Source organism: Channa argus, chromosome 2, assembly GCF_033026475.1.
Source record: "Channa argus isolate prfri chromosome 2, Channa argus male v1.0, whole genome shotgun sequence".
In the NCBI taxonomy this organism is placed as follows: domain Eukaryota; kingdom Metazoa; phylum Chordata; class Actinopteri; order Anabantiformes; family Channidae; genus Channa; species Channa argus.
Genome location: NC_090198.1, coordinates 7267874 through 7281596, shown reverse-complemented (window position 1 = coordinate 7281596; position 13723 = coordinate 7267874). Strand labels below are relative to the sequence as shown.

General features: G+C 39.9%; 1 protein-coding gene across 3 annotated transcripts in view; it reads right to left on the bottom strand.

Moving 5' to 3' along the window:
• The window catches only part of ntrk3b (neurotrophic tyrosine kinase, receptor, type 3b), a 156784-nt gene that overhangs the window by 58997 nt on the left and 84064 nt on the right, over positions 1 to 13723 (bottom strand). The window contains exons 8-11 of one of the 3 annotated variants that reach the window (XM_067495062.1): positions 11706 to 12002; positions 11148 to 11162; positions 8147 to 8202; positions 5923 to 6016 (exon numbers count right to left, since the gene is read on the bottom strand). In XM_067495062.1, coding sequence (XP_067351163.1) covers positions 5923 to 6016; positions 8147 to 8202; positions 11148 to 11162; positions 11706 to 12002 — 462 coding nt within the window. Of the gene's footprint in view, positions 1 to 5913; positions 6017 to 8146; positions 8203 to 11147; positions 11163 to 11705; positions 12003 to 13723 lie in introns of all 3 variants that reach the window. The other 2 variants (XM_067495061.1, XM_067495063.1) reach the window with 2 other exon arrangements.

The following is a 13723-nucleotide window of genomic DNA, read 5'->3' as shown; positions in this document are numbered from 1 at the left end:
AATTATTGATTAATGAGACATACATAGTGTGTTATCACATTTTTGGGGGTAAGTTGCTCAATACTGTTAATTAAATTACACAGTGTATTGGATTAAGACCTTTTGGAGCGTGATTGAAGAAATTTGAAAATAATCAGAAAATACTTACTGTAAAGTATTTGACATATGCAGCATGACCAAGACTATAACATATTCAAAAAGTCTAAAGGTTTGTCCTCCTCTAAACTATAACTAGGTCCTCAGTGATAACAGGAAAAAGGGAGGGATTGAATCTATCGAGAGCCACTGTTAAGGAATTAGCCTACTCATTTTAATGGCTGCAGATAATTATGGATTCATATACAGTCAGTGGTTCAAGAAGTCATAAATAAAAGCATCAGTAGAAATAATCAGTTTCAAGTAAGACACTTCTTTCCATAATTTAGTAAAGTTACAAAAGTACAAATGTATCAATGCGTTAAAATTACTAATCAGGTAGCAGGTTATGGCCTCAGATTCTTTAACAGCAGGAACAAACTTAAGAAAACATGCAAATAATATTTAATTGATTATTTCCTATTTTCTGCTTAAAATGTGCTTGACATTTGTACAAACACATAACAAGAGTATCTGTCTCCTTGTTTTTCCATACACAGATGTATCTCAGTGCTTGGCGGCAGCTCAGTGGTCACTAGAGGTCAAGCGAAGCAGTGATGCAGTAAATGCTGCTGTGTGTGTGTGTGTGTGTGTGTGTGTGTGTGGGGGGGGGGGGCTGATGATCCCCAGGCCTGGTCAGGTAATGTAGCGGAGAGGAGGGTAAGCCGCCCTGACACACACGCCTGGATCACAGAGGCTAGCGGGCTGCCGCAGGGTATGGTTTGTCTGTATGTCAGTAGAGGTCTGTGTGTGTGTGTGTGTCAGAGTGTTGGTGGGCATCTCTGCAATTTACCTACGTGTCTATCTTTATGTCTAAAAACCTGACATGTGTCTATGGTGGTTAGGTCAAAAATTCAAATGTGAGTGGACTGGCTAATGCCTTCAAAATGTCCCAGGCTCAGTTCTCACAGCATGCTTTACTGATCTCTGACAAAGGCCCCGGCCTGTGTAACAGCGTTAACTAAATGGCTGGATGGTTAAATGTGATTAAACGTGAACCGTGTCTGCTCACCTTGATTCAGGTAGCCCAGTGCCTGATCCCTCTAACGCTGCTTCATCTGACCCTGACTCAGTTCAGCATCCCTTAACATCCTTCAGCATCATATAGCAACATTAGTGTTGAACACACATGACCACATTTGTCAGATCAGTGTGGTTTATTTACAGTAACAGGCAGTGGTGCAAAGTAACAAGTACTTTGTTACCGTACCTAAGTACATTTTTCATGTATCTGTTATTACTTAAGTAGATTTAGTTATGGCTACTTCACTACATCTAAGAACAAATAACTATACTTTTTACTCCAATACATTTCCAATCAAAGTTGCATTATATATCTAATAGCATCAATTTACGCATTTCATCATAAGCACCTTTTTCCATTTCTTAGCCATAGTGTCAGTTTCTTCTTCCATGGTCTAATATAAAAGACACATTTGACATGTTAGCAGTACTCAAAGTGAGCTGGTATGCAGCAATTAAACTATTTGGCTTCCTGAACTTGAACTTGGCATTGCCTACCTCTTCTTCTCACTCGATATGAGTAGTTTAGAAATAAAACTGAAAACCCATCTTTAACACATTATTTGTGTCTATTACCATTATTTAGTTAATATCCCCCCAAACATGAAGCAGCACTCTTCCACAGAAAAGGACAAAGTACTTTTACTTTAAATACTTAGGGTAAAATATAAATCATTTAGTTACCTACTTTTACTTAAGAAGAAATTTCAGTAGGTACTTACTACTATCTTTACTAGAGTACATTATTGTATCAGGTTGATCAGGTACATACCAGCTAGAGTTACAGTACAGTGCTGCAACTAAGGATTTTCTTGTAACTTTACTGATTCTTAATTATCTATTTTCCTTTATTTGCTTGTCTTTTTCAGTCCAAAACCCAAAAAACCTTTTCAGTTTAGAGAATCAGCACTGTGTCTTTGCAGACTGTACTTGATTGACTGTGGTTCATCCAGTTTGTACAATTATTACTATACAATTATTGTTTTTTTACCCTGATGAAAATTAAAGTCTGTAGTTACAAAGTGGAACTTTTTCATTGTAGAGACACCTAAATAATAGCAATGATTGGGGATACAACAACAAATTGTAAATGAAGCTGTGTTAATGTACTATGTAAACAAAATATGATAGACATGGGGCAGCAATATTCTAATAACCAATAGCCATTTAGTTAAAAAACATACAGTAGACCTGCTGAATAATCCCAGTGTTTTGCCTTCCTAACGTGAAGTCCACTCTGTGCTTTTCTCCCATCTTCTCTCCTACTGACATGTTACCTCTGCTTGTGCTGTGAACACACTGTATATTTTCACTCAAAATTCTGTAGTGAACTGTAGCCAAAAATAGCACCAGTATCATCTGCTCCTTATGTAAACACACAGCAGCTGCCAACAAGCATTGTGGATGAGCCCCCGAAATACCCAGAATGCAGCACAATGTGGCAGTGATTTCCAAGCCCTACTGGGACCTGCAGAATTAGTTTTTAAATTCAGATGTGTGTAAGCTACTGTATTTGAATAAAGATGATATGAGACTGAAGGTCAAATCAGAATACAGCCAAAGGCATGTGACATTTTTGTTGGTATCGTTAATAACATATTAACTCTGTTAATATTTATGCATTTTAGTGAATCCGCTAATTGTGGATTGTGATGCTAAAAATCACGTTAGGTTTTAGTTTGTATTGTTTTCCATATTCACAGTCCATTACAGTTGTAAAAATCTGCTGCATGCACTCTCACACCCACAGTAGATGGACCCAAAATGTACGGAAACAACCAACCTTTATCTCCACCCTGACATTATTTTATTGAGAAGTTAGTGAAGGTAACAAAAGGATATAGTTTGGGGTGGGGGGAGGGGGGCTTAGCTGCGATTACAGCAGAAGACACAGGGTAACTTTCTACTAAAACATAAGAAATGACAGGGGAGCTTAATACTTATTACCAACATGCTGAGTGTCTTTTTCTAAAGAAGCATTATTGATTCCCTGCTGACAAAAAAATCTGTGTGAAAGACACTTCAAAACCCACTGGTGTGAGTCACAGTGTGAAAGATGGGCCTGCTGCTTATGCTGCAATATATTTTAACTGGGAGGTAAGTTGACATATTGATTGGATCAACAGGTTATCTACTGTATGACTCCATTTTCAAGCACACGCGCACATGCGCGCGCGTGTGCACGCACGCAAGCACGCACACAACTGCAAAGTATCGTTCACATAACCACAATTACAACCACATAAACTGAGCTGCAGTGTATCAGTCAGAGCTGTAAATGCAAGGAGGTCTGTGTATGGACCTGGCAGTGGGCCTTGAAATGCCAGCAAATCAAGTGAATGTAGCTCACACACACACACACACACACACACACACACACTCCATAAAATAAATAAATAAATAAAAAATGAATTTTTATTGGATGGCTAGAAACGGTCGGTGATCAAACTCCAACAACCAAAAGAGCCACAGTGATTTACTGAGGCGAAAATCCATTATGGCTCCATCCAAAGGTAATGACTTCTTCAGGCCTTCCAGCTGATTCTCCAAAACAACAGTAGACGAAGAAAACACTTGCCTTCTCTCTCTTTGTCACACACAGGCGCGCACACATTGGACAAATCAGGCCTTTGTACAGAACAGTATGAGGTCCTGAAAGAGTCCACAGTGACAGCACCTCTCTTTAAGTCTTTTATACGTTCAATCACTCACAGTCACAGCAGAGATAGCAGCATCTCTATTTAAACTAAACTGGATTACATAACCACAGTCTGGTGGTGCAAACTACTATCTGAGAGAAAAGGAGAAGAGGAGCCATGCCAGTATAAATACTGATGTCTTTTATTTGTTAATCATTACATGATAGGGTAAAGCTAAAGCCTGCCGCAGCAATAAAGCAGAACAGGGTAGAAGTGTTCATCCTGCACACTATAGACTATGGTACATCCTCCACATAAAACTGACCTTTATGTAACTACAGAAAAAAAAAGTCAAATTATCTGCAGCTGTAATGGCTCAACCTGGTGATTTGCTCAACCTACTATGTGCTTTTTTTCTGTGCTATTAAAGTAATTTATAAAACAATTTGTTACCTTGGACAAGGCAGCTAAGCCTAAATGACTCTAGGAAAAAATTGGCAGAGAAAAAGCTTTTTGTGTGTGTTTTTCAACAGAAAAAATGTCTTCAAATATTGTATGAAACAGTGAACGTTGCTGGAAAACTGCAGAGCACTCGGTGACGTAGACCTGCAGTGCAGTTTAAAAAAAATGTATAATACTGCGGCCTATAGTGTCTAAGACTACTTTGGACTTTGCAATTAAGGAGATAAATTACCTTCTTCACTGTTCCTGCTTGTAGAGAACTAAAACTGCATTTGAAGCATCCTTTTGCTAAGAGTGAACTCCTAAGGTAACATTGGCTATTCGGAGCATTAAAACATGCCAAGCCTTCAATGCTGCCAGCCCAGTGCCTAAGGCAGAGCCTCCTACACAGACTCCTGGTAGACTGAGTTTTAAACTCAAAACTATATCGATTGTGAATTTAATAAAAATAAAAAATAAACACTGAAAAAAAAAAGTCATGGTTCTGGATGGATATTAGAAAAACTTAATTACTCTGCTCTTGTTATTTTCTGAACAACATAAAAAGGAGAGAAAAATCTGGACGGCATATCGGTCACTGGCAAGCAACTATGGTACCAATTAGATCTTATCTCACATATAAAAACACAGACGATCAAAATGTGTAATTTCACATTTGCAATACATATTGTTTTATTTCCATTTATTTTCATCAGCATTTATGACTTCTGTTTTCTCTGTGTTGGTGCAGCTTTTTTTCATGCGACTTGCCATGACACTACAAACACGTCTGTAAAACCTCATTAACTATAAGACTCATCCTTGATTAGAGCCTGCTTTAGGCCAAAGCAATTAATGCCACCTCTGAAATAATTACAGCAGAGAGTTCTTTACTGAGGTAAGTAACGGACTCTAATCCTGTAAAGTAGCTAATTAAGAGGTGGCAGTGGCTAATGCTACTTTACACCATGCTTATGGTATGAATTGAAGAACATCCATGGGTTCTAGTGATGTGTTATTATAGAAAGTTGTTGCAACAGCTAAAAATTAATTGAAAGACTTTGCACTGACTGATAGAAACACTGCGACCTGAGCCACAGGGCCTCTATTCACTGCCCGGCTCTCTGGTCAGCATTATGGCAGCCTTTGCCACTGACACAACACCAAAGAGATGGGCAAAATCTAGAGTTGACCCAAGAAGAAGCTCAATGTGCACAACAGCCATTTAAACCCTACAGATTTCCAAAGCTTGATTAACAGCACTATGGCCACTAAGTAACCAGAATTCCTTCTGTGTTCGTGTTATATGCTGTAGTAGACACAGGTAAAATATGAGGTGTAGTATGTACTGTATAGTGAATAGACAGTGTTTGCATGCACGTGCTCCTTTAGTATTGATTTTGTTGTCGTGCATCATTGCCAGGCTCAGCTGGAAAATAAAGTTTCAAATGTGACCTCTTGAGAATATGGCAAAAATGCAGTAAGGGTTTAATAAGCTTGCAGTAAAAATTAGCACTTCTACAGTAGCTGCATATGTACATTTTCTAGTGAACAAAGGTCTTAAAGAGAAGATTAGCTGGGGAATGGATTATGCAGAATGATGCAACTGGCAGAAAGGTGAAGGAAAAGCTGTCTGCCTGCTCATCTGCTTGTCTGGCTATTTCTGTAGACTTACCTTTCATACCGAATTTGGAGCGCCGGCCGTATTTGTTGATGAGAACAAAAAGGACGAGGAGAAGGACGCAAGCGAAGCCCGCCAAACCAACAGCGATGGAAACCTGGGAGAAATGAAATGCTGTGTGACTTTCTGGCAGCAATCACAGAAATGTGCTCACATGATAGTCCCTTCCAGATATCTGATAACCTTAAATACTGCAAATCTGAGATGAATCCGCTAGATTGTGACTATTGCTTTTTTACAGATTATAGCAGTCTCGGAAAAAAGTTAAACACATGTCTTGGCAGTGATGTATCCCAGTCGACAGAATGTAATTTTAATGTATCCCCATCACTGCATTTTGAAAATAAAAGACAGTAGCTACTTTAAAGTCACCTGTATCATGTGACTCTGAAGAATCTGATGCTTCTCAAAAGCCTGGTTTATTACGATAATTTCAACTAGTTATGGCTGGAAATGTAAGAATAAAAAAAGTAAATATTGAACATATACACAGCTGCTTTTTACACAGTACAGTGTGCTTCCTACTGTATATGCTTCTTAGGGAAATGAACTTACAACACAAGTTTTACACGCAGGTACTATTTTTGATTATGAGGACAGAATGACTACAATCATATCAGAGTAACTATACTGGTCTTTGTCACAGCAGAGAAGTTAGCTCGTCATAGAATCAGAAGCACAGGTAACATAGCAAAATCACTTTGTTCCACGTACAGTATAGCTAATTCCTCGGTTCTTGTATTGCGCATCTTGGCTCGCTGTTGTGGCTTAACTGGGACACTTGATGGCCTTCCTAAAAAAAATTGTTTCTCCAGTGCTTTTTACTCTATGGCAGGTCAAAATGTCTGCAGTAGGAAAAAGGTCTACAGGCCTGTCAAGCTTTTGACTCCTCCACCTGTAAAAGCAGTCTATGTGGAGCTGTATTAAGCGAGTCAGCATTTAAAAACTATGAGTAGTGTATTTCTTTGCCTTTCTATAACTAAGAAAATGCAACCATTCAAATTTCTCATGTCCAGCTGTTACTTCCAAGGCCAAAAAGCGTGTTCCACAACACTGTTTTGTGGAGTTGCATATGAGCTTTATAATAACCCTGTTCATGACTAGCACAGGATTTATCTACTGTGTGGAAGGTACTCCTGGATGGTATAAGACTTTTTTTAGCAAATTAGGTGAAATACTCCATTAACTTCTAGATAGTGTTACATCTGCCAAACAACCAAATAAGTCCTCATCCTAAAACATTTACCCTGAAGAACTCCTCAATACGACTAGTGGAGGTTTTTCTTCCACATGTAGCAGCAAATGGTGAGGATGCAGATGTTTTTTAGCCTGTGGGTGTACTTGTAAAACCTTTTTTCCAGGAAGCACGTTTTAAAACTAATCATCTGGAAACAATAAAACATCTGCTAGAAACGGGTTTCAAACAATTCCCCGTGAGCAGAATTATTATTATGGTAAACTGCATATATGTGCATTGTAGGAATGGGATATTAGTAGTTCTAACTAAGGGTGGAGCACTTACTATCAATACTCACTATCAAGGTTCCATCAACAGAGGATTACAGGGATAAGTGTTTATATTTTCACTGTGGTTTCCACTGCACAGTGGGTGTTACTATAAATCATAGGCCTCTCACAGCAGATATTTGTACTTGTCATAACATGAAAAGCACATGTGTAATTAATAACACTAACAAAGGCTCAGTTCCACTTAGCTGTCCTGCTGAGGCATCCCAGTGATGCACTTAACCAGGGAACTGGAACTGTCCCAGTCAATGACTGCAGCCATTATTAATGCTAATAATTACAGCTATGCCTTTCCTGCCATGACATGTCATAGTTTTTGCCATTAAACAATCCCATTAACCCCAGTAGTGTCTGCTTCTCTTTCTGTCTGCTGAACTTCGGTGGAATAAATGACCAGAATCCCCCATATTACTGTACATAGCATTACCAAAAACATTACCCACACCAGGAGAGTGTAATCATCACTAACATCATTAGTGTCCAAATATACAACTCTGAAAAATGACAACAGCAGTGTTTGAAATGTTCTTGTTTTTGTGCCTCTATGCTGTTGGTGCACATTGTACACATCTCTACCAGGGTCTTTGGAAAAAGAAGAAAGCAGTTTAGATTTGAGTTGAAAAACTGCAGCTTTGTGCTCAGTCCAGGGGGCAGCATCTTTAGCAGCTGTTTTATCAACATCATTAGCGAGGAGACTCACCCCAAACGTATCTTCATCTGGTCGGCCTGAATCACCATCCGATGGCATCGAAGGACCTGCAATATAAAACAGACATCAGTGATTGGTTATAGGAATAAGCCGTTTTTTGCTGTAGTTGCCTCCCACACTCTCAGTAAAGACAGAATAAACTGAGAATGTTTCATATTTTTATGATGGATACAACACAACACAGTGGATACACTGGAAGAAGTCATTGTTCAGTCTGATATTGTTTAATTCTACTATATGAACCTTTTTATGCACCCGTTATCATTAAACAAATGTAATGCTTACACAGGTCAATGCCCAATGTAGCAGTCTATAATAAAGTGACCTGATGTGCTCTTTGGTGTACACAATTTAAAACCTATTTTCAGTCTCCTTAAATCCAAATGGTTGTATTAATGTGTTGTGGCAGCTCTCATCGCTGGACGAACATACTTTTTGTGCTTTCCTCTTTTGTGGATCAGTCATATTTTTGAATAATTACAAAATCTGTCGAAGTGAGGATAAACGGGGAGAACCTTGCCTTTCCACTGTTTTGTGTGGACATATAAAAAGTCCCTGCTAAAGCCTTGCTACTGAATCTGGATTTTAGCCATTGAATAACAGAAAACAAAAAAAACGAATGCATGCTTAGACACATAAAGACACAGAATAATTAAGACAAACTGCTTTGGAGCTAAATTATGTAAGCATAAAACCACAAAAGATGCCCATACAGCAAAGGGTACCCAATGTTAAACTGGGTCAAATCCAATCAGTTGAAAAACAACAAATTCAATTATAATCAAAATCATCCAAATGTAAGTGTAAATTTTCAGACTGAACTCTCTGCGAGAAACGTACGGGAACTCCACAATCATCAGTGTAGTAAACTAATGTCTGAAAAGACATCCTAACAGTAAGTAAGAGTGTGAGGAGAGCATGACAGAGATAGAGGCATGAAGCAAAATGAACAGGGAAACTCCAGTCTGAGGCCTCCAGCCAGGACATCACAGAGTAATTGTGGGCAAATTAATGGCCACATGGTAGACTGGCTGCCACTGGCTCAGACACGCAGTACACCAATGTACACTGCTCTGTGTGTGACCGCGTGTGCCCTAACTGCCATCTCTCTGTCCCTCCTCCCCAGCCTTTATCCATCTTTCCTCTCCTCCCTGCGCCCTCCTTGCTCCTCAGCCGCATTAGTATCAGTCAGCCTGTCAGTCTCCCTTCCACGGCTGAACTCCCACACACGCTGCCGCTGTAATGTTTCACCTTCTCATCACCCAAACACCTCTCCCTCAACTCCCAAAAGGTGAGTGAGTGCATGTGTGGCAACATGGAGTCACTGGGCGACAAATGCAGCCAGCCACACACAGTCAGCATCCATCCATCTCTACGCCTGGCCATGCTGCAGCTTTATAATCCATGGCTGATTAGAAAGAATGGCCTCATATGGAGATGGAAGAAGATTCTGATGAAGGTCAGAGATCAGACCAGCCCACTCTGTTTCTAAGCTGCAACAACAGCTTGAGGCCAAACCACACGTCTCGCAAATGCGCACAAACACAGACGCACGCAGGAGATTTACGATGCAGTGTGACAGCGAGCCAAAGTATCATTACAGCAATTTGACTGCGCTTACCGCTTCAGAAGCGCATCACACATCACCAGCAAGCGAGGTGGCAAACCAGCTAGTTTGAAGTGCGACTAGTTAGGGGTTAGAGATGCAGTGTTATGTAAGTTGAATCACTCTTACAGTTCTCACTTAGAGTTAGGGACATCCTCGAACCTGAGGGGTCCGCACACCACATAATTGCTACAAGTACTGTATGTCCCTGGTCCCATTCCAGCCAGAGACTTCTGTTGCATGTTGTGCCACCATCAATCCCCTGTTGCTTTGGTCTATGCCATCAAATAAACACACTAAAACCAACAATCTTTGGAAAACAAAAACAGAGTAATTGACAGAAACTTTCCGAAACAAACTGCTTAAGTGTTTGGACAGTAGTTTCTTCCTTTGCTTTAAAAAGGCAAACATTGTGTAACTTTGTTAAACATTTGTTTTGCTCTAACATTGGCTAATTCACTACCTATACTGGCAACACAGCACTGCTTTTAAGGCCATACTAAATTGGCAGGTAACATTAGTAGTTTAGCCTTAAATTTTATTAGATTTGGGTAAGTTTACAGTCCAGCTACCTCAAATAATGTTACCTGCAATAGTATTATGTTCTTAAAAAGACTGGTTACTCAGCATCCTAGAGGATTTTCTCTCGGGACAATAAAGGCTAAAAATAATGATACATTTGATAATACAAACAATAATGGAAACCAGCATTTCTTTTATGGACTGACAAGGCATTCAAACAGCTGGACCTAAAGGCCTGGGTCATCATTATGCATTCTAGAAAAAAAATAATTGAACATTTTTTTGCAGATGCAGAACTACAGATTCACCAGAGCCCAGCTAATGTCAAATACCTTGTATCCATATGTGTGAACACACTGCATGGGTTGGAAAGAAATAAGAGACATTTTCCCTATCATCATTTCATCAAGTTATTATTACTGTACCATAATATCACATATTATATTACCTAGCTTCTCATCAACCAGCAAAAGCAGGCTGTGGTTGAACAGACACCTCACAGTGTGACTGTAGGAAAATATATGACTGCAAAGCAGGGTGTCACTGTAGCATCATGACAGGATTTTCTAAAAAGCAAAAAAAGTATATTCTCATGTATTATGGCCATATGAGCCACTGAGTAGCTCCTACACTGCTTTAGAGACCCATCGAGACATAAAGCATTTAAGCAGCAATGCTAACAGCTTTTTTTATTGTTTGCAACACAAAGTGAACAAATTTCTCCATGGTTACAGTCTTAACAGCGATACAGTAGGACACCAATAAGTGATGTGTTTGTGAAAACTGATGCCAAACAAACAAACAGCAGAAAAACAAACAAACAAAAAAAATTGCAAGGTTACATTTAAAAATAGAGGCACTCACCTAGTTCCACTATGTCTGAAAAGAGACAGAGACAGAGAAAGTCACACTATGTCAATATTTGACACAAGGTATTAACCTTGGAATATTGACCATGTGGAGAAATTTGCCAGCCTTTGTGGGTTTATTCTTCCTCCCTGTGAACTCAGGGTGAACTGCAGGCAAACAATCTACCTGACTGAACTGCGGGTGAACCCTGGCTGCTATCCAGTCAGCAGGGTTTGGCTCCACAGCCTTAACCCGGTGAAGGGAGAGTTTAATACAATCTAAAAGCCCCCTATAGTTCCTTCACCTAAAATGGAACCTGTTACAAGTAGTTAAAACAAGAAATTCAACTGGTTTAACACTTGAGGATACTCAGTCCAGAAAAGTGTGCCATGCTAGCTGGGAATCAGGGACCTATTTGGCAGCATTTCCTATTATGTCCTGTAGAAGCCATTTTACCCAGGAGTAAACACTGTATTGGCATTATGAGGAAAGCACTGTATCTAGCTGCCAACATAGGACCACTCATTACCTCATTACCACGGTGAGGACTAGCTTCAGTGTACAATTGCTCACCTTCATCAACGATGTCCATGAAGTGACCATACACTGTCTTGGTGACCGTTCCCAGGGGGTTGCTGGCCTCCAGAGTGTAGTTGCCATTATTAATGTGCGTTGGGTTCTGGAGGATCAGACATCCCTCCAGATAGTCCTGGTAGAAGTCCATCTCAGTTCGGATGTACTCATTCTGGAGAATCTCCTTGTGCTCGTGGAACCAGCGTAGCTTGGGGTGTGGGTAACCCCGAACCGTAAACTCAATGCAAGTATCGTGGCGCTGCTCAGGCTCAGCCAGCCTCAGAATAACTGGAGGAACTGCAACAAGTAAGAAAAAGACAGTGTTCTTTACAAAATATGAACATTCAGTTCCTAAGTCCCATTTTCCTTGTTTAAAAACATCATTGGTTTGCATCATTTTTGCATTATCATAAGTATCACTAAGACCTTTGCGTTGAGAAAGTTCCACAACCCTTAGGCTGATAAAAACCTTTCCTAAATTTCTGAATAACCTCAAAAAGTGCAGCTGCAGACTGCAAACACAAGGCTGTTTTGATTTGTTCTGGAGAAGATGGCATTTAGGAGGCAGCCTTCTTGCCTGGGAGTGGCGACGAGGCTGCTGCTGTGTGTTATATTGCAGCAGTAGACAAGATGGTGAGGACAACAAACAGACCAAGAGACCCCTCTTTCTTGAAACAGACAGAGGAATCTCCTCTGCATAAACAAGCACAGAGCCGCTCTTCTCTGACTTGTGGCAGCATACCTCTGAATCCACAACACCACCAAGCTGAGAAGCAATTTATCATTTTAATACCATCAGATACATTTCATAAACAATTCATCCACTGATTTGTCATTGCAAAGAGTCACTCCTGCAGCTACATCATCAAACGAAATGTTTGGCAGAAAGAATTACCTGGCTGTCTCTTTCTGGGGCTGCTCTACATACTAGTCCCCACCACCAAACCTACCCACCCACCTCCACTGCAAACATACAGTAGACACACAAACACACTGATGATACAGCATCGCTTTGTCTCTTGCTGGGTCCCAGTGAAGCCTGTAATTTCTAAAGGCATGTGTGAGCAAGCCTATTTATATAACTAAATTAGGGTTTTGTGTGTGTGTGTGTGTGTGTGTGTGAGTGTGTTCTTTTGTCATTCAGACAGCCCTGCAGCTGTGCCAGTGAATCCCTACCAGCAGTTTATTGCAATATGCAATCAAAAGGTTCATTTTCTGATTAGGATTTTAATCAAAAAATAGGTTTATGAATGATAGCAAAATATTCTAAGGATTCTAGCACCAAACGGGCAATATGCATGGACGTATTAACCTGAACAGAAGCCCCAGGAAAAGAGTCTGTTGCCAGGTCACAATTCCCTCCACCATTTGCGGATTGCGTTTGTACTATAAGGTCCCTACAAGTCAGGGCCAAAACTACAGATGTCTCGCCAACATGGGTCATGATGAGATAACATTACTTTTTTTCATATATATTCAGTCACTGTGTCTCCTAAAAGGTTCATAAACAACTAAACTGCAAAGGTAAAACCATTTTGTGGGAAATATTTGATGTTTGGATTATAGCCCAACACAACATGTCTTTGGAATGAATGAAGCAATACATTTCACTACTGACATGCAATGTGAAAGTGTATCACAGTAGTATATTCTGGGGAGCTGACAGAGCACAGCACTTTAATACCGGGTATATACGTTCAATGAGGCCCTGTGAACATTTTCCCAACTATGACAGCGATCATTCAGTTTTAAAGTATTTTCTTTATTTAGTCGATTAGTTCTCCTCTGTAGTTGTAACCATAGGCTTACAGCTCACCAGTGTCTTGTTGGAGAAACTACACACATGCTTGCGGGTGGAAAGTCTGCGCAATGTGCACAATGTGGGTAAATATTGTTAAATGTGACGTGAATTACGTGGATTTGCAGACTAATATTAGATCTTAGTTTTGTTATAATTTAAAATGTGACTTGCAAATGATAAAATGACATTAAACCTATTGATTACCAAACATTTTTGG